This window comes from Palaemon carinicauda, chromosome 30 (assembly GCF_036898095.1).
Source record: "Palaemon carinicauda isolate YSFRI2023 chromosome 30, ASM3689809v2, whole genome shotgun sequence".
In the NCBI taxonomy this organism is placed as follows: Eukaryota; Metazoa; Arthropoda; class Malacostraca; order Decapoda; family Palaemonidae; genus Palaemon; species Palaemon carinicauda.
This window is the reverse complement of record NC_090754.1, coordinates 70,908,542-70,930,953: the sequence shown is the minus strand read 5'-3', so window position 1 is coordinate 70,930,953 and position 22,412 is coordinate 70,908,542. Positions and strand designations below refer to the sequence as shown.

General features: G+C 33.3%; 1 protein-coding gene and 1 long non-coding RNA gene across 4 annotated transcripts in view; one reads left to right on the top strand and one right to left on the bottom strand.

Moving 5' to 3' along the window:
• Window positions 1-585: 585 nt before the first annotated feature.
• spg (dedicator of cytokinesis spg) overlaps window positions 586-22,412 on the bottom strand; it is a 129,089-nt gene continuing 107,262 nt past the window's right edge. Inside the window, exons 36-39 of one of the 3 annotated variants that reach the window (XM_068354028.1) lie at window positions 22,227-22,369; window positions 20,924-21,066; window positions 17,332-17,417; window positions 586-3,913 (exon numbers count right to left, since the gene is read on the bottom strand). In XM_068354028.1, the coding sequence (XP_068210129.1) occupies window positions 3,878-3,913; window positions 17,332-17,417; window positions 20,924-21,066; window positions 22,227-22,369 (408 nt within the window). In that variant the 3' untranslated portion in view covers window positions 586-3,877. Of the gene's footprint in view, window positions 3,914-11,620; window positions 12,102-17,331; window positions 17,418-20,923; window positions 21,067-22,226; window positions 22,370-22,412 lie in introns of those variants that run through there. The other 2 variants (XM_068354026.1, XM_068354027.1) reach the window with 2 other exon arrangements.
• On the top strand, window positions 5,917-10,764 carry LOC137623266 (uncharacterized). The gene is made up of 2 exons (XR_011040579.1): window positions 5,917-7,404; window positions 7,501-10,764. It is a non-coding gene; the product is annotated as an uncharacterized lncRNA (long non-coding RNA).

Here is a 22,412-nt window from a genome sequence, read left to right as displayed (position 1 = left end):
ATCGCTTCCAAAACTAAAAACCACCATATTGGAAACAGAACAAATGCCCGGTACTGTCAAAAGCTGCCAAAACAAACTATGGTACTTAACATTGGTAAGGGTGAAGTATCAACGTCAGTCATGATGAATAAACGACAATCACTTCGAAAAACACTGGGCAAAACACTTATAAACTTTGCTGGCAAGTCCAACACAGAAGGATGACCTAGTGAGCGCGAGTGGTGGGTGTCGGTAGGGTAACCCAACTGTATTCTCTAGGGCCTGTCACGGCCCTTCCCCTTTGATGAAGGGATTATCTAAATGGAAGACAGCCTGTGAATAGTGTTTTACAAACGCCCTTGTTAGATATACGACACCAACAAGGTGCTCGCGCGAGGGTTGTAACCTCTGCATTCCATGCTTTTAATTTTCTCTGGTATATTTGGAAGATTTATATCAGAAAAAGTACAAAGAAGGACTTTTTCGCCGGCCGTCACAGGTTCGACCCATTCTAAAGATGACAAAGTTTTTGAAAGATAATATTAATACAGTACCTCTACATACAGTACTATATATAAAAAAGGATAAAAACAAAATACATTTCTGTAGATTTTATTGATTTTTGTGATCTAATAATTAATAGCATCATTCTTTCCTCTCAAAAAACATACATTATTTTCCTAATCAAAATAATAAAGTAAATTCACGATTTGTTCTCATAAAAATTATGCCTTAATAATAAATTTATACGGCCAAGTCATCAGCTTCATATTTACAGCTCTGGTGTGCTTAGACCAATTTCACTATTCTAATAAATTGTACAATAAAAAAATTTACAATTACAATTCTTAAAACATTGTTCTAATTCTCAATGAAGAAGCTAGAATTCTATTCAAGTATATATTTCATTTTGACAATGAACAATGATGAAATCAAATACAAATATTCAATCCAGACAAGGAATTAGTTTACACAAGTATAATTCAGATTAAACATTATATTTCACATCGGTCATTCTGATATGTTTCAACTTACCAAAATAGGATGTGGTAGGTGCAATATGTGAGATATAATGCTCTCAACTGATAAGAATAGCTTTAATTGAGCAGTGACTAGGAATCCAGACCTTCTTAATTTCATTTAAACCAAAATATACAGTTGTACATCATTTGAAAACCTATCCTTAAAGCTGTTCTCTATTTTCAAAACTGTGACAACTCCAATATGCATGACACTGGTCTGTTCACTCTTTAAATTTATCATAAACACAGATATTGAATTTTTTTGTAAAAATAATTAAACTATAATAAAATACAAATGTCAATACTATGATCTTCTTTTATCAGATACCGCCTTACTCAACTACCCACAACACAGATTCTTAAATGACTAAACACAACTTTTTTTTTCCTATCTATTGGATGGTAATATCACAAATAAAATTGACATTTCAAATAATGTACAATTATCATGAACTGAGGCATTACATGTGAAAAGAGATTCAAAAGAAGAAAATATTCATAAACTTATCACTGACCACAGCTTAACTAAGTTCATGATGAAGTAAAAGCTTACTAAAATAATACTTTTGTGAAAGTTGCATTGTACTTACATAAAAAAAACATTATGATAACCTAGTCATACTGTGCTACATTACTGAAAAATAATGCATTATCATATAAATGTCATACAATATATATATATATATTTATAAATATGTAAACTTAATATGCATACATAAAAAAAACTGTTAATGGTATATATATACACATGCAAAAATATATGCTACAATAATGTATAAAGAAATATTTTGATCTAGTCTGAACCAAGTAAAATATTGTATTTTACAAAATGTAGAGGCAAGATGGAGCACCTTTTCATTCACAAAACATCTTTATGGCAATGAAAGTCTTTCTGAAATGGAAGGTTACAGCCACACATGTTGTCTCAAGCTATTACCCTATTCTCGTTTATTGTTTCGAACTATCGGACTGGCAACATTTGAGAAGATTAAAGGGAAGTTAACAGGAAATATATTAAATTTTTCTTTTACTAAACTAACTATTATCTGTGACATTTCAAAGTCTTTCAATCATTTTAGTACATTAGCATTACACTGTACTGTGGAGACCCACTTCTACTTGGTTAATTAGACTCTTTTACAAGCTACACTTCCAAGCTCATAGGGACACCATAAATGAAATTTCTGCTCTCTTAGTAGTAGACAAAGAGCAATATATACTAGTCTAATTACAATAACCTACAATACACAGTATACTGTACCATATCCTTGGTTTACAAGGCCAATGTTTTCTGTTACATTTACATTTTAGGTAATTTCAAAATTCCTTTAATCAAGTTGTAAATGAGTTATGTATCATCACACCTGACACTAATTCATACAGCCTCTAAGGTAACGCTTCCTCTATCAAAATTATCTATTCTTTTCAGCAAAACCTAATGATTACTGCACAAGTAAGACCTTCAGATCTTGAACACCATAAAAATGACTTCGAAGACCTTGAAGATTGTTTCAAGGCAAAGCAAATAAGCAAGGACTAAAAAAAATCATATACATCAATGCTTAACTACAGCACAAGTTACAAATATTCTGTCCAGCTTCAGCATAACGTCACTAACGGCTATAAACTCATTTTTATACTGTAGTATATAATCTTTCCAAAATATCTCCCAACATGAAAGCCATCAAAATAACCTTTTTCATGAATAACACACATCCAGTTTATAGATACTGTTCATTTCCAAACACTCCAATTGGGTCATCAAAGAATCTGCCACTATGCAATAAAAAGAAATTCTTCATAACCAAAAAGAAAAAAAAATGAAGAAAATAGAATTGTTGTACATCTCCTGCTGAGATCTTATAAACCTTGTCTAAAACCTGACCATTAAAATATATGGGGGAAAATATCATTGAAAGACCTTTAAATAAAATCTCAAAGGGTGGATTTGAGGCTAAAACTAACGTGAGAAATAAAAATGCAAAATATATTACATGACACTTCCTCTTCTATATAAAGTGTGTTTAAAAGAGATGAGTTTTGATATGTAGAAAAAAGAAAATTAAACTTCTATACGTTACTGTATACAATATGAAGATGAAAGAAAAACTCTAGACTGGATACATTATACAAATCAATAATAATAACCCCACTAAAAATAAGATCTGCATACAGATTCCAAGTGTTTATAGTGGTAGTTTACTTGTCTTTTATATGAACTTTTTTCACAACAAAATGCTGAGACAACATTTATCTTGAATCATACAAACATACACACACAAAGTTTAAAGTCAAAAGTGAAATAACTGTTCTCCATCAATTGTGCTAATTTTATCTTTTTCCATTGAAAAAAAAGCGAGAGTAAATGCAAAACATGATGGCTTACATAGTTCACAATAAAACAGTCAAAAGATGTGAGTTAATGGATTACAGGTAGATTCCAGAATGCAAGCTATATCATTAAAAAAAACTTTATGGACACTTTATTACTTACAACGAAACTAAGCCACATGAATGGTTCCGGCATCTTTCAGCATCCTGTTGCCAAAATTCTCAGCAATGATTTTAATAACAGAAATTAATGGCAAGCATGTTCATGGTCAGTTATCATCATCTCAATAAACATTTGGAAAAATTTTCTCTCAGTACACAGAATACTGTACAGTACTGACAACCTGGTACAGTGTTTGGCAGCCAGTTATCAAAGGATGCCGGAAAAGTGTGCTTTGGTCGCACAATCACCAGACTTCTAATTCATTCCAGTAAAAAATATTTCAGGTTACCAAACCTGGCTCGATAATTTGAGAATTTATTTAGAATCTCAACATCCCCGGTTACATAGGTCACCGATAAATATAACCTCAAATTTTTCCTACTTACAGTATGTTGCTATAGCATGACTGAGTACGTGTCTGGAAAATAAAATGGTAAAGTTTACTCATTGATACTGCTCTGTAATACTAAAACTACTGCTCTGTCATACTAAAACAACATTTGATAACATTACATGTCATATTACCTTACTTTCATATTGTAAAACTAATGTTACATGTATTTAGATCAGGCACACAACATCCAGTATTAACTGCTTTGCAATGCTTGATTAACGTTTACAAAACATAAGCTTTTCCCTTTAACTTTCACTGGAAAGTCGATCTTTTTCCCTTTAATGTCATTGAGGAAATATTACTGGAAAATCAATCGCATTACTGAACTATGAAATACAATTTACTTTAATCAGATATCATACATAATGTAAGTTATAAGCTTTAAGCTTTTCAAAGAATCATGAAACAAATAAATGCCATAAAGGAAGAGTTAACTGCTCTGTAATAACAAACCATCTATCAACAGGTAAAAAAAATTACAGTTAGACAATTTTACCTGCTTTGAAATGTCTGTAGTCATGAAAAATTCAAATCAAATCATAAAAAAGCTGCCATATATGACCAGTTCATCTACAGAACAATTGTCATAAAAACACAGGAAGCTATTGCTTATAGGACATTTAATCGTAAGTGATCAGTACATCTGGATAAAAGATAATGAATACGGGAACCTACTTCTATAAAAAAAAAACAAATCAGAGATGCATGTCTCCTGTTGTACAAAATAAGAAAAATACTTAAAACTGTCTTTTGAGAAGAGATTCAATAAATCCTCAAGTGTTTTATTGCTTTGATACACACAAGGCATCCCTGCACTTAAGATTCAAAATTCTAAGACATCTTTGGCACAGATGAAAGGAAAGTAGCCACTAAGGGCTTAGGGTGATGATTATTAATGTATGCAATGCTGTATTTTATCATAGAAACGGAGACTTACCTAGTTCTGAGGAAACGTCTGAAAATTAAAGATTTAATAAGGAAGCAAATTTGAGCACAAATGGTAGAACAAATAAACTGACCTGAAATTGCTGACTACACATTCAAGAATTCTGAACAAAGATATAATACATACAACAATAATAATTTCAAAAAATTAAACGATATAATATTCTAAAGCAAGTAGCCTAAATCATAATGCACAGTTTCCTTCCATAAAAATGATTAAACACATAGAAACAAAACAAATTTGATCTAATGTATTAAAAAACCTTTTTTTCTGCTTGTAAAATATGCTTGAAAGAAAAAACTAATTAAATCCTAAGAGATCCTAATAATAAATGATTTAGACAGCCTTTACTTTTAAATTTACATAATTAAATTAATAGGTTTCTTATAAATCAGATCAGATTTTTATACCAAAATATATTGCATAGTTCATATCTATGGAAAAAGTAATAAAATAACCTATCATATATATACCATAAAATTATAATACAGTAAAAGCTATGAGATTCAGGTTTGGTTGATAAAATATGAAACTAAAATAAATGAGATGAATTCTATCATCTCATATACATTACAAAACAAATAATATTTTTATATACATTACAGTTACCTACCATAAAGATTATGCAATGTGGGATCAAGAAAATAAAATTACAGTATAAGGTTAGTTTGACAGGGAAGACCAAAACCTTGTTTGAAATTGCAGGAATAAAGTACTTATGACATAAGGTCTATGGTCTGCACATAACAGTGTGAAACATATTAAATAACTACATAAAATGGGAGTAAGTCAAAGAAATGGCATTACAAATCTAAAGCTCAATCATGATGATTATTATGAAATAGTTTTACCAGACCACTGAGCTAACATTCCTAACTCTCAAAGGCTACGTTCAAATTGATTGATTTAAACGTTGCTAAACATTGCTTTCCTTTCTACATAACTTGATACTTGTTTCCAAGCATTACAAAATGACAACATGGAATATTTTTAGCATGAGATATAATCAATATACCACATTGTCTGTCATGACTGTCAAATATTTCAAAATGGGATTTATGATTACCTTGCTGACAATAGTTACTTTCAGACAAAAGACAAAAGTAATTGAATAAATGAGTAACACTTGCCTATAATAGGTTAGATTCCAAAAACTGAACTTAACAACAAAGAAAATGATCACTGCAGTTGAGACACCCAACCATCAGGGGAATACAGTAGCTTAGTTCAATTATATGAAAGGCTAAAGAAAAAAAAAAAAAAAAAAAAATGCCCAACTAAAACTACTATAGTAACTTTACCAAAATCTTAGTTACGTATGACAACTTCATACATCTTGCTTGAATCATCAGACAATACCTAACCTGTATTTAAATGAAAATATTACCGACTTCAATATAAAAAATACAAAAATAACTTTTTATTTGCAAAACTGAAACTATATTAATTTTGCATAGACCATCAGTGGGTTTACTTTTGGTAATACAGTACTGTACGTTTATCCAGTTTCCAATCTTAAAATAACATACACATTTAAACAAGGACTATGGGGTTTTTTATATTACAATACACAAAATGAAAAAATAAACAAAGCTACTAGAAGTCTTTCATCATCACTACAGCAAAATAGTTTTGAACGATTCAAAAAGATGAATACTCTTCACATAGATATTGATCACTTACAATGATTCTAGAATGGATACTTTGCATAAACACTGAATAAACAATAAATCAAATAATAACATGGAATAGAATGAAGAGCCAAGAGTTAACCACAAACCAACATAAGGTATACTGGAGCAAAGGGTTTTGCTTTGGAAGGAAAGTTTAGTATAGGACTGTTAGCTGAATTTAAAATAATATGGATGGGCTGTACATAAATAAAACAGTAATTCTCATAGAGGAATAAGTTTTGGAATGAAGGACAAGGCCTGATGAAAGCCATTAAAGTTCACTAAATTTTGCTTCGATTTAAAAATTCAAAGTACGATACATCTCTCTATTTGAGATAGTAGCAGGAATATCTAAGGTAAAGATAATATGAAATAGAATAAGAACTAAAGTAGATATCAGCAACAGCAATGCATAGCATTAGCACTAATTTGCGAGGAATAAAAACCTCTGCAAATCATGGCATAATAAATACAAAAAGTAATCCATGTTTAAACACTACTTCCTTTGAATTAGAGTGAAATATTGTAATTCTTGTACAGTATTCAAGTTATTCCAATTTCCCTTGAAAAATAATCTAAGCAGGTGAGTTTATGAAACTTGCCCTCAGTGGAACTCATTGTTCAGATACTTTATAAACAATAAGACATTGATATAATGGCGTGTTCAAATTTTTATACGAGCTTTATAGATATTACTCTTTATACATACATGTAGATGCTGTGCTCCTAAGAGATTATTATAAGTATAACTGGTACATTGGAAAGAATTACACTTCTATAACAAAGGTTTATTACTGATTTTGAAATTCACATACTGTAATGCAATGTTGAGTTCTTTCTTCACGAATGCCACTGTTATCATTTCGCATTTTCTTATCATCAACAGACTGCTCAAGGTTCAATACTTACAGGGTACATGGCTTTTTACTTCATCTTGCTAGTAATATAATTTGTTTCTGAAATGCCATACAGCATTCCTACAAGATGAACAGGTATCTTAAGACTTCACAACCTCCTTTATTGTTTTGTTATTTTTTATGCTTTATTCTGTACATCACTATCTATCCTAAACCTTGGGTACATATGCTTAATTATCATAAAAGAAATTAGCAGACCATGATCTAATATATATTTTCTGTTAACTTAATTTTGAAGTAAAGATCCTATTCAGTGCAATCACCTGTCTACCATATCTGAAGTCTATCTGCTCATAGTCTCTACGGAACAATGAGGAATGTTACTTTCCTCAAACGGCATAGGCTTTCCAGTCTGAAAAAGGGTGTAGTCAAGTTGCAATCTCTGCTTAAAATTTCCCTCTCAGCTTAATTCAAGCTGGTTCCTAATTTCTCACTTGACTTCCCTACATACCCAAACCAGTAAAGGTTCTACATGTGCCCCATATGTTTGGAAGTGTTCAATAAAAATCTTCCTTTCCAGAACAAAGTAGTTGTAGAAATAAGACTATATCTACAGACAAACAGATGCTTGACTAGCACATTATGGCAGTGGTAAATTCCTGTCAGATGATTAAATTGACATACAGTATCTACACACTTTAAATAGAATGGATGTCATTTATTACTAGCTTTTCCATTAGTAAAAATCGAATTATTTTTTGCCAAATACTAGATACTGCAACCTCATAACTTACCTACTGTACTTAAAAACATTTTTTTTTTTTTTTTGAGGTTGCCCATTTTAGTGTGGAAAATTATAATTTCCAATGTTTTTCAAATTATTCTGACACTTCATTTCTATTGGAAAGCAGTAGTTTCAGTGATAAGAGATTCCATGCATACTAAAATCACGAAGGGAAACTATGGGAGAAATAACCTGACTAAAGGCAAATTAGTACTTCTTAAAACTTTGAATAAGCCATCTATGTACTAAGTTTAGGACTATCACCTTTACTTTATTCAGAATCATTCATTCTGGTACCAATAGGATGAACTACTTCTGAATCTAAAAATATACCCAATTACCAAGCTAAAAAATTAAATTCATATTGAAAGGTATATTGCAGGCTTTCCATTTCTTGAGCCTACGATTTGGTCTTAGCACTGCTCGGTCACCTTGTCCGTTCCGAAAATCAATCTTGTACTGCCCTTAAGAAGGAGGGCTAAATGTGTTACTAGAGGCTAACAATGCATATTAGTGAATATCTTAGTAAAGGTAAATATGGCTTTCATAGTAGCATATCAAGAAACCTTGGTAACAAAATTAAAAAAATCCCGAATCAGACTAAAAGAAATATAAAAAAACTTGATGGCATAATATCAAAGTATTATTCTTATTCAACGGGGACTTGGCGTGTCAATCAACTCCTACGCACTCTATAGTCATAATTTTCCTTATCACAACCATGACAATCATCATTACTACTAATGTTACTTTCACTATAAACAGTACCAAGGCTTGCAGTTCAAGAGACTAAAACCAAAACCTGAGCTACAAAAACCAGAAAGTTTTGTATTTGAATTCTATAATTTTACTGTTAACATCACATAACAAAGAAAACTGAGAAAACAAAAAGTAACATATGCCACACAGCATTAACTACCTGAAAATGTCAAGGCAACATTATGCAAAATTTCAACACCTGAAGTTTTATGTTCAACATGACAATCAGCAAGAATCCTACATACAATGTTACTCTACAGGCCCTAATTCAACTCTAAAAACCTAATTGGCTGTTTGACTTGTTGATTAACTGATTAAAAGACCTATATTTCTATCTCTAAATCTGTTATCAGCTCTGGAACCTTTCTGTTATTGAGACTGTTCACTATTTTATTTTTCCAAAAAAATTACAAGCTTGGATTTATGATATGTGAAAGTACAGTTTGATTAAAAGCTATGTATCATAAACAATCGTTTTCTCTCTACATAATCACCTAATTGGCACTTAACATTTAAATTTATTTACATTCTGCATTTTCCTCCACATCAAATTAAACTTTATATATAAGACAGGAAAAAAATTCATTATGCTTAAAAATCATACGAACTGAGTTGATTGATAAAATTTTTCTTTAACCAGTGCAATGCATGTCCTTAAAACACCAAGTACCATCCACCAGTTCTTTGAACATTATTTGAACTTGTTTAGTCAATACATTAGGACTCCCATCCTCCCTAGTTATTCTAATGAGTAAAATAGCACATCATAGTCGAACCTGCTCCCTAAGTAGGTATTTCAGCGCTGAGGAATAATCTGAACCTCAAAACAAGAAGAAATTGAAAGGGTCTTTAATGCTTGATTTCAACGTACTAACTACATAACTAGCCCAGTAAATATAGCACTGAAAATTAAAGACCAATAACCTAAAATACTCTGGGTATGAATTAATTTTCTTAATTTTGCCAAAGCACTTCAATAAGGATTTCGGATTCTAACATACAGCATTCGTAAAATAATTTTTTTCGCACCTCAGTATCCTCCTACCACTCTTTGTTTTGTTTCTCGTCCAAGAACCGAGCTTGAAACCACATCTACAAGCTTTCCTTAAGATCTCAATCTAATATTGTAACAAAAAAAAATGGTATAGGAGACTAAAAAATTTACCTACTTTGCTTTAACCTCATGTTAAAGTAACAAAACACTCCTCTGAACTATTTCCTAAAAGCATTTTCCTGCTAGCTCTAAACAAAGCATTTTCTTATTTAAAAGGTGAGGTGGCAGTATTTTATTATGATTTCCATAATAGGCAGTGTAGAAGCAAGTCTAGTTTTTTTCATTTGTGCATATGTAAAATTTTGACTAATTTGTGGAAAGCGAAATTCTATTTCAAAGTACTATAGTTCACAAAGAATAATTTGTAGCATATTCTTTGACATTAGAAATAAGGTCATCTTATGAGTTTCTTTTTTCAACTAAATGAGGTATAAGACCATGTAAAAAACATATTTGGGATGAATTCCACATTTTTAATATTAAATCATTTGTAAAGCTGCAATTGAAAACAAAAGTGATTCTTAATATATAAACTACAATCTAACTATATAATAATTCTGATCTGATATATCCATTTGTCGGCAAAATTTCTGAAATTTTCATCAATTGTAATCTCATTTTTGCTCAACTAAAACTAAATACAGCATTGCAATTTGCTATCACCCTCACATTTTCTATGATTTTCTATTGTGCAGAAGTAAGAGTAAACAAAGGAAAAATCTTTCAATTTGTGATTTTCGATTGGGAAACTGAATTCTAAATTCTACCTTTGGAAATTATTTCCCATTAGCTGCTCTATAAAGGTTACAATGGATTAGGGTTAAAGCATAAAAAAAGTAGTATTTAAAGGAAATGATCAATGAAATGACCAATTACATTTTCTTTCGATACCTAACGCGAACGTGTTGTTTATGTCCAACACGAACACATCATACCAAATATTGTAGATAATGGAGGGTGTAAACAATAACTTACCACTTTGCAAAATGAAGTCAAGATAAAAACAAAATATATTAAACTTTAAATTATATACAACATAAAACATGACCATTATTGTGGTCAAAGAACTTTAGAATATTTCTCCTCTCTTTAAAACTAATCTTTTACATTGTTAGGCAGACAAGTACCTTAGCAAATATATATATATATATATATATATATATATATATATATATATATATATATATATATATATATATATATATATATATATATATATATATATATATATATATATATATATATATATATATATATATATATATATATATATATATATATATATATATATATATATTACCTTAGTCTTTGCATTGCTATACTTATCATAAAGTTACACAAGCATAAGATTTGTATATAGTAAAGGAGAAAGAAATAAATGTGTTAAAAAGAATAATCAACAAAAATATAAGCAAAATTAGTCAGTGCAATTAGCATGAGAATAACAAGTGGCACGTTGGCAATATACAGTAATGGTTAGTAATGGAGAAGAATGAAGGTGAGAAATTAGTTAAACCTTTCAAAGAAAAACTATATATACAGTATATATATATATATATATATATATATATATATATATATATATATATATATATATATATATATATATATATATATATAATATATATACATATTTCTTTATATATACAGTATACTACTGTACAGTTAACAAAAAAAAAGGGCACAGTTAATATAAAAACATAAACAATGACATAGACAACTCAAGTGAAAAAAACAATAACAAAATTCAAACAAAAAACAAGAGTTTTATTGAGAGGGAGGGGGAAGTTGTGGCTGGAGTCTGGTTGGCACGGAATAGTTCTCGTGAAGGCTGTTATGTGACCCATCCAGATGCTGATCTACTATAATATTAGTTGGTGTGGTTGGTGTCATGTCATCGCCTGAGGTGTTGAGGGTGGTGAAGCTGGTAGGTGGAGAGAGCGGAGTGATCGGGGTGGAAGTTGTCTTTGGAGGTATGGGTGGAGGTGGGGGGGTGCGATGGTTACGTGGGGAGAGTAACGGTGGGGTAGTCGGTGTGGATGCAGGTAAGCCGTTGCTAAGGCCATCACCACTACTACTGCACCCATCCACATCATCACCCAAAAACTGATCAGATCCATACATGGCAGGAGATGGACACTGTGTGTGAAATCATTTATGAAAAGACCCATAGTCATTGCATTTTATCGCTGTAAGCAACAGGAGAAATTTCTGCTTTATATACATTTCATCACTTGTGCTATGGATGAATTCTGATAGCTCTTCTTCATTAAGATAACTGCAGACTTACAAGGCCATGACCAGGGAGAAAATTATAAGAGTGAATTCTTTCATATTTACAAGTGGAGAGAGAGAGAGAGAGAGAGAGAGAGAGAGAGAGAGAGAGAGAGAGAGAGAGAGAGAGAGAGAGAGAGAGAGAATTACTATGGGAAAAATGCTACATATTACAAACACAGAAATCCAAAGGAAAGAACACGATTAATCACTTCTTTACAGCCAGCTTCCCATTCCACAAAGACTAAGAATACAAAACAATACAAACAGCAGCTGATAAAAACCAAGGACCAATGTAAGAAGTTTGGTAAAAGAAAGTCTGCATAGTAGATTTGTGTAAGAAATAACAATTGTTCAAAGCAAAAACAAGATCACCAAACAAAACTAAGGAGAAAAACTTATTCATGAAGATTAAAATTAGCTTGAAATATATGAAAGGACAAAAATGTACTCAGGATATATATAAAGGCAATTAATTTTGATGTAAATCATCTAAATCTCTCACGGGGTCTGTGGATTAGTTTTTGGGATTACAAAATACAGTTTTGAGTTTCCTAATTATATCTTTTATAAAAAAAAAATTGAATTTCCATATGGAAGCCTATTATTTTCATAGGCCTAATTTGTGCATCTGCATGCATCCCTAGACAAAAAAATCCCAGTAGAAAAGATGACATTCCCTTTTTAATCCCAGTAGGTTTCTGCTTGTGCAACAGAGTTCTTCAGGATCCATGTAGTGAAGTGTCTCGCCTCTTGCGTAGTTTGAAAGTTTGAACACATGTAACCGAACCAGGAGGTCAGGATGGGGACACTTACATTAAACGTTTGTATAAAAAGTTTTGTTTTATGAAAATTAGATTTTTCATAATAAATTCATCACTTTTACTTAGTCAGTAAAACATTGTCCGTGAAAAGAAGCAGGATGGTGAAATTCAAACCCATAAAAAAGTCAACTTTACAGAACTTGCTGGAACTTTCTTGAATAAGTGATTGGGTTCCATTTAGTTTATCAGGAAGGAATTCAAGGATTGTATTAGGACCCAATTAAAAAGGTCGAGATTTCAAATGTATGCCAATTATCAAATGGACATACACAGTCAACACAGCTGAAAAGCCTTAATATTAGAGACTAACCATTAAATGTCTACACCTTGCATGTAGTGCAAAAGGATTACAGAGATAAAGGAAAAGATGATTTCTAAATCACAATTCTTCTAAAGAAATTGTGAGATAACTGAAGATAAGGAGAGAAAAGACAAATGAATTCCATCACAGAAATCATATTCAAAGGTTCATGAGAAAGCTTTGCCACATTACTCAAAGGAGAGATCTAGTTGGGTGGCTTCAATGATTTTGGCAGTAGTTCTCTTTTGGAAATGCATTTAGATTACATTAGAAATTATCAGAATTAAATATGGACCGTAAGACCCATTGATGGGGCCTTGGAAGCCATCAAGCAATCCAAATACAGAGTAAAATCCAGCAAACATATTTGCTTGCAAAATAAAGAAAATGTATAAATACCAAAACTATTGCTAAAAACAAAATATATTAAAACAATTAACTTGTATGTACAACCTAAAATGTTAAGTAATCACCCTTAACCATATTTACACGTTACGCACACACATGCAGAAGATGATACTGCCATCACTATAAGGAACAGATACTAAAGTAAAAACACACCAATTGAATAATAACAGCAAAAGTTATGGTATATACATTTCTTGATAAACAACCTGTAAAAGGCTTATATATTGTGGAAGATAAGAAAAAGTAGAGAACAATCTGTAACCCCCAAAATATATATAAAATATGTACTGTCATTGCTTAACCTAGAAATTCTATCACCTCCATACAGAGTACAAAAAAAAGTTGGTAACCAGTATCAAAACCTTCAGAAAGAAAAGCATACAAGCATTGTATATTGTAAAATGTATAAATGTCTTACCAGATATCAACCATAGTCTGAAAAACCAACAGTGAAAAGGAAAAAAGATGATTCTCGGGAAAAATCAGAACAGAGTACCAAGAAAGATGAGAATAATCATTTCTTGAGAATAATTATTATAACTGGATAGAATAATGGAAGCACAACAAGATGAAAAGGGGTAAAAAGAGCAACTACCTCTTATTCATTCAACAGACACAAGAAGAAAGACAGTTTGCCACAAAAAATCCAGGGAGCCAGATACAACAGTTGTAACCTACTGGAATACAAGGGATTGATGCTGCTTCTTTTCAACGGGGACTGGGGTTAATGCGGTTCTGTACGCATGGACACAAGAGCGCTAAAAGGGAGAGAATCTTTCACGCCCCTTGCCTGACATCTATCTACTTATTTTTAGAATTGCAGATGTGAAAGCTAAATGGAGAATTGATAGGAGAGCGCACTTTAAGCAATGTTTCATATCTATTAGAATCCACGTTTATATCTAATTAAGAAACATTGCTCTAAACTGTATAAATTATTATTGAGGCAGAAATTTACACTGCTTTGGCAAAGCCAAATAACTCAACTGAAGCAAAAAGTCAGATATTACTCTTAAAATACAAGTTATGGCTGTCATCATCATCCTGACAAGCATCACGATTTGTGATTTTACAGATACTCAAAATTAAATTGACATAATATCTGGCATCTTTAAATAGCAAGAAAAACAAAGTGACTTAAAAAGCAGTTACACTTGAACTAAGATGACAAGACTGATAACACTAAGTTTGACTGGCAATAAAAAAAATTAAGGGAAAATATTATGAAAGTTAATATTATAAATCTTATGCAATTTCCTGTACTATGGTCATCACAAGGCCTACAAAAGATTTTAGGAATCCGTTGCTCAGAATCACAAAAAGAAGATGCAGTCAACTTCATGATTTTTTTAAAACTACGAGATCAATATCTATCTTTTCGTTTATTAATGAATTTTATAAATTTAGTAAGTACTACTTGATTAGCGGGTCTTACAGAAGTAGATTAAGCAGCAACTATACAAATTTGGTCATTTTAACAAGAGCTTCTCTTATTCTTATTCATTTTCTGAACTGCTGATATGTACTTCTGGTAATGGAGCAGTTTCAATTAGAATTGGTATATCTGTGGAAATTAGCTTGAAAAAACCAAGGAGCAATGGTTTGCACACCAATCTACAAACATGTTATTCCAAAATTGACATGCAAGATCTGAATCAACTTCTTTAAATAGTATACAACCACTTTGATATAGCAATAACTTTATCATTTGCCACAGACTATAAGGTAGACTACAGCCAAAAGAATATACCAGTGAAGGTAATGGGAAAGACATTCTCCAAGTATCTTTTATCCATTTTGCAATCAAATCCTACACTCTAATCTGGGACCTAATAAAATAAATGTCCATACTGTACATCTATGAAGAAAGGAAAATACTGTACACTAGAAAAAAAAAAAAGATTAAAAAGGGGCATATACATAAAAATCTAATTAAAAGCATGTTCAAATGGTAACCTAAGCTATTATCTAGCAAGTATATATGCAATACCAACACCAACCTCTTAGTCAAATCAAAATCAATTTTCAATAACATTCCTAAATAACATACTTAAAATAAGTACACAGACAGCAATATATTACTAACAAACAAAACTAGGCTAATAAAAAAAAGAGAAAATTCCATCTATTATCTGCTTATCTACACTTAATAACTGAAAACCATGCCTTGCGGTGTTCAGAAAATAACAGCAATACTGGGAAGATACCTAAAAATAAGGGATTCTGGGAAAAGCAAAAAAAATTACTTGAAAAACTCTTCCTTCTATTAAAGTTTGTCTTAATTGAACTAGGACCCTTGCAAATACAATAAGTGAAGCTCTAAACACAAAAAGTGTGCTACCAATCTAAATACAAAAAATCCAATGCGTTATATAAAAAATTAAACTTTCAATAACAGCAACGTTACATGACGATAAAATACATCAAACACCCAACGTAAAAAAGATGTTGAAAATTCTGTTTAATATTTCTTGCAAATGCTTTTGAAAACTGTATTTGAAAAAAAAAAAATGGCAAAATAATAATAGAACATTACACGACTCCTGCTAAAATAAGAATTAAAACACACTGTTCTTTTTGTGGAGAACACAAAAAAAAAATAATTCATATCCTGAGCATATCTTTGTCCTTAAAAGATATAGGTAAACACACAAAAGGTAATCGCATTATTTTTCTACATTTCGTTGCCTCAACCACGTGTCTATAAACCAAAGTGACTTACAAAACCAAAAGTACAGCATTTATCTATATGAAAAGGAAAGCTTCCATGATATTACCACAATCAGAAGTAATAAAATCCTTATCAGCTAAATATCAATACCCAAGTTAATGTTTACAAGATCATAATGGAACCGACAATCAATACGATTTCTACGAAGTAACCCTTAAGAATAAACTTGTTCCAAAATACAGCTAATATAAGAATAAACTTGTTCCAAAATACAGCTAATACAGATATTAACTTGGCATATTCCTACTTTAAATTAGAAGAATTTAAAATCTAGCGGAGGATGACTTTTTTAATCATAATTGACTACACAAAACACCTACTTCAACACAAATTACCAGTTCCAAAGTCCTCCTGAAGAGCCCCCAGCTCCTACTAGACTGAAGAAGTAACGATTCCATCACTGACAGTGAAGGAAAACCTACCAAATATAACACTGTCCATGACATTTTGCTATAACCAGAGCTCCTTCAAAACAAAGCATGGATGGGACAACATTTTCAAACAACAACAAAAAAAACCACTCCTTCACTCAAAAACAAAGAAATGGTGCCTACTAACTTTGTGACAATCAGTAATTTCTTCCCTGCCATGACCTGGTAAATCTCCAAAGGACAAACAGCCAAATGAGCTCCTTCCACATAGCACTCATGATTTTTGCTTGTTACAGGATTATTTAAAAAAAGTGACAACTGCAAACCATTAAACCCTATAAAAAATGCACTGTATGCTTCCTTCCAACACATACATAATATATGAAAATATATCTTCCATTTTATACAATAAAAATCACAAATCTTTTCTGTCTCCTACGGTGAAACTAGATGCACGTACCTTTTTGCCCATCCTTTTTGGCAGTACTGGAGGAGGTACATCTTCCTCTCCTCCAAGACTTACAGACCTAATTTGCTTCTCATTGCCTGAAATGAAGAAGAAAAATGTAAAAAAAAACCATTTACATAAAAAAATATTAAAATATTTTTCTTAGAATGGACAGAGACTGAACATTTACAAAAGAAATACCATAAAGTGTCTATCAAGGAAATCATAAAGGAAGACTTACACTGCAACTTTATATTTAGCTTTTGAAACTAAAAATTTTGTCCACATACCCAATAAAAAAATTCAAAACGATCCACCAGTTATTACAATAGTAGTTTTTGCTGGCATTTAAAAACCATATACTGCAATGAACCACTTTACTTTTACTGGCAAATATTTGTATTATCACAACCCCATCACACATATGCTCACATTCATAGTCTTCAAATGGAAACGAACCCTGCCTGGAATGTCAAGTACTCATCCATTACCATCTTCACTTTTAGTCTTTCTATAGCACTGATAAGAGCTGAGCAGATTTAAAAAAAATTTTCTTCTATGAAAGAATTGCCTGTATTAATCGTGATTTCAATTTAATTACCTTTCACTAATTTTTACTGATTCACCCTTTTCCACACATTTCATTCTTTTGATTTACTTATGCCCCGTATGGCCGGGGGGAACATAACAACAATTAGAATAGCGCCAATGTATCCCTGTGTCGTAAGAGGCAACTAAAAGGGACGGGACGAGGAGGCTGGGAACCCCTTCTGTATTATACACTGTACTCCTGCGAGACATCAAAGAGGTGGAGCTAAGGGGAGAGCGCCTGCTCCCCGCACTCTAGTTTTGGGGTGTCTGAATGTGCGTGGATGTAGTACGATAGAGAGTAAGAGGTGTGAGATTGGAAGTATATTTAGGAATAGATGGATGGATATATTGACTTTGTGTGAGACAAAGATAAAAGGGAAGGGTGAAGTCATGTTTGTTGAAGTGACTGGGGAAGAGCAAGAGGGTGTGTGGCTTTATTGCTTAGTGAATGGATGACAGGTAAAGTAGGTTAATATGGGTAAGGGTTAGGTTGGGTAGGGAATGTTGGGCTTTTGTTAGTGCTTATGGGCCAAGTGAGAAAAGTGAAAAAGAGCAGAATGAGTTCTGGAATGAATTAACTAGGTGTGTAGAAGGAATTATGTAGTTGTCATGGGTGACTTAAATGCTAGAATGGGCAATAGAGAAGTAGAAGGTCTCATTGGGAAGTAAGGCGTAATAAGTGAAAATGAGAGTGGTAAGAGACTGGTAGATATGGGTGTTGAGCAAGAGATGGTGATAAGTTCTAGCTTTTTCAAAAACAAAGATAAAAACAAGTATACATGGGTAAGAGTGGCAAATGGAAGAGTGGTAGAAAGGGCTTTAATGGATTATGTGTTGATAACTAAAAGAATGTTTGGAAGATTGAAAGACGTGCACGTGTTTAGGGGATGGCTAACGGTATGTCTGATCATTTTTTGGTGGAAGGAAAATTAGTAGTAGCTAAAGAGTGGGGGAATGTACACGAGAGCTAGTGAGGGTTGAAGAGTTAATAAAACCTGAGGTAAAAATGAATATCAAGAAAGGTTGAAAATGGCATATACATACATACATATACCAAGGCACTTACCCCAATTTTTGGGGGTAGCCGACATCAAACAAATGAAACAGAAAAGGGGACCTCTCCTCTCTACGTTCCTCCCAGCCTGACAAGGGACTCAACCGAGTTCGGCTGGTACTGCTAGGGGTGCCACAGTCCACCCTCCCTCGTTATCCACCACAGATGAAGCTTCATAACACTGAATCCCCTACTGCTGCTACCTCTGCGGTCATCCAAGGCACCGGAGGAAGCAGTAGGGCCAACCGGAACTGCGTCACAATCGCTCGCCATTCTTTCCTATTTCTACCACACTCTCTTGCCTCTCTCACATCTATCCTCCTATCACCCAGAGCTTCCTTCACTCCATCCATCCACCCAAACCTTGGTTTCCGGTGAGAGTGGGGTTGAGACAGGGATGTGTGATGTCGCCATGGTTGTTTAACTTGTATGTTGATGGAGTGGTGAGGGAGGTGAATGCTCGAGTGCTTGGACGAGGATTGAAACTGGTAGACGAGAATGACCATGAATGGGAGGTCAGTCAGTTGTGGTTTGCGGATGATACTGTACTGGTTGCAGACTCGTAAGAGAAGCTTGGCCGATTAGTGACAGAATTTGGAAAGGTACTTGTGAGAAGGAAGTTGAGAGTTAACATTGTTAAGACTAAGGTTATGAGATGTACGAGAAGGGAAGGTGGTGAGAGGTTGAATATCATGTTGAATGGAGAGTTACTTGAGGAAGTAGATCGGTTTAAGTACATGAGGTCTGTTGTTGCAGCAAATAGTGGAGTGGAAACAGATGTACGCCAGAGAGTGAATGAAGGATGCAAAGTGTTGGGGGCAGTTAAGGGAGTAGTGAATAACAGGGGGGTTGTGCATGAATGTAAAGAGAGTTCTGTATGAGAAAGTGATTGTACCAACTGTGAAGTATGGATCAGAGTTGTGGGGAATGAAAGTGACGGAGAGACAGAAATTGAATATGTTTGAGATGAAGTGTCTGAGGAGTATGGCTGGTGCATCTCGAGTAGATAGGGTTAGGAACGAAGTAATGTGGGTGAGAACAGGTGTAAGCAACGATTTAGTCGCTAGAGTGGATATGAATGTGTTGAGGTGGTTTGGCCATGTTGAGAGAATGGAAAATGGCTGTCTACTAAAGGAGGTGATGAATGAAAGAGTTGATGGGAGAAGTACAAGAGGAAGGCCAAGGTTTGGGTGGATGGATGGAGTGAAGAAAGCTCTGGGTGATAGGAGGATAGATGTGAGAGAGGCAAGAAAGTGTGCTAAAAATAGGAATGAATGACGAGCGATTGTGACAAAGTTCCGGTAGGCCCTGCTGCTTCCTCCGGTCGCCTTGTATGGCCGCAGAGGTAACAGCAGTAGGGGATTCAGCTTATGAAGCTTCATCTGTGGTGGATAATGGGGGAGGGTGGACTGTGGCACCCCTAGCAGTACCAGCCGAACTCGGTTGAGACCCTCGTCATGCTGGGAAGGGCGTAGAGAGGAAAGGTTCCCCCCTTTTTTTTTATGTCGGCTACCCCCCAAAATTGGGGGAAGTGCCTAGGTATGTAGATAGAATAGTTTTACTTTCCACATGAGTAGGTAGTTATCTATCGCAGTTTCTGTCTTCTACATTGCTGATTGAATTGTTCAAGTGCAAACTGCGAGTACTATAATTGTACCATCATTTCTCCGGACGGCTCTTGTACCATGCAACTAATAATTTTTGACTGTGAAGGATATCTGCAGTTTTAAAAGATCACAGATGCAGGCATATGTACGTAACGACTTGATATAAAAGTTAACTTTTTTCTAAATAAAATCATAAGTAACTTCTTCTAAACAAGAAATATCAATATATGTATGAGGGAAGAGAGATGAGACACCAAGAAAGGACAATATTTGTATAAATACAAATATCCTGTATCAATATCTAGTAAAGAAAAAAAAAACTTGAAAATGACAAATACAATAATGCATTAACCTCTAGGAGGCAATGGTGGCAGAGATTCCTGTGATCCTTGTGAATCACTCCAAGATGTATTTAGGGAGTCTTGGGTTCCTGAGTTTCTTGGTGCACGAGGACTTGGAGGTCGGGAGTGCCTCCACCTTTGGCTGTCGTCACTTCTGGAAAAAGGCAAACATTCTTTATTGATCAATAATGTTTAAGGTTTTACAATTAATAGTATAATCATTTGAGGCATTACAGTTCAACCTTAAGTTATTATTTGGAAAGTTCAATCCAATGAAAAACTTCAAGGAAGGCATATTTCTTATTTCTTAAATTCATGATTACTCTGCCCTACTGTGGGGCTAAAAATTTTAAGAATGCCTTGTATAGCACATTATAGGAGATACTAAATGTTCTTTCCAGTAGTCCTAAAGACCCATTGCATTCCTTTCAGATATTGTAAACTTTAATTTGCCCGACTCCTCCTCCTCCTCATCCTTTTCATGGTGGCAAGGTATTTATCATTTCATCAGTTCAGGGAATAAGTATGTCCGGATTATTCAACTCTAAAGGATCTGTAAAATTTTGTTTTCCAGAGTACCAGCAGACATTTATCTTATCTAGAACATGGTAACCAGTTATTGTGGCAATTTACAAAACAATCTCTATATAAAAATAACGCTAATGTAAATTGTGACAGTGAAGAGGGAAGGATACTTATTAACTTTACACCAACAGTAGCAGAAGACAAACACTTCAATGTTCTGAAAAAAATCCATGTCCTCACACAATTATCTGGATTTATTTCCCAGAATGATAGCATGTCAAATACCCAAACTCAGTTATCTACCACAGGATCAATGTACCCTGTGAGGAAACGGTGAACTGTATTTACACAACAAACAACCTAGTTGCATAATGTTGTCAAGAAGGCAAAGCAGAAACTTGATAAAATGCATGTTTCCGTCATACGTTACTTACTCCCTCTGACAAAGAGAACTACCATAATTCCAAATCTTTAGGCATCAAATACATTTTTAACAAAGCACAGACCTAATACATAACAAATGGGCCAATTTCATTTCTGTTGTGACTAAAAGCAACATTTCTATGTACTAGTAGTAGTAGTAGTAGTAGTAGTAGTAGTAGTAGAAAAGAGAGAGAGAGAGGAGAGAGAGAGAGAGAGAGAGAGAGAGAGAGAGAGAGAGAGAGAGAGAGAGAGAGAGAGAGAGAGAGAGAGAGAGAGAGAGAGAGAGAGAGAGAGAGAGAAATTTTGTTAAATTATTATTTTTAATGTAAATTATTTTGCAAAGTACCTGCAAACTACTGGACTTACACTGCCTTTGATGATGGTACTATCACATAATCACTATTGAGGGATTTAGTTAATGACTTTGGTGAGGAGCCCCTGCTGTCCGTAATGAATGCCGAACGAGGTCTGGAATCCCGCTGACTTCCTCCTACACCTTCATCCCATTCCTATTAATTTTGACAAAGAAATAGGTCATTAGTTGCCAATTTA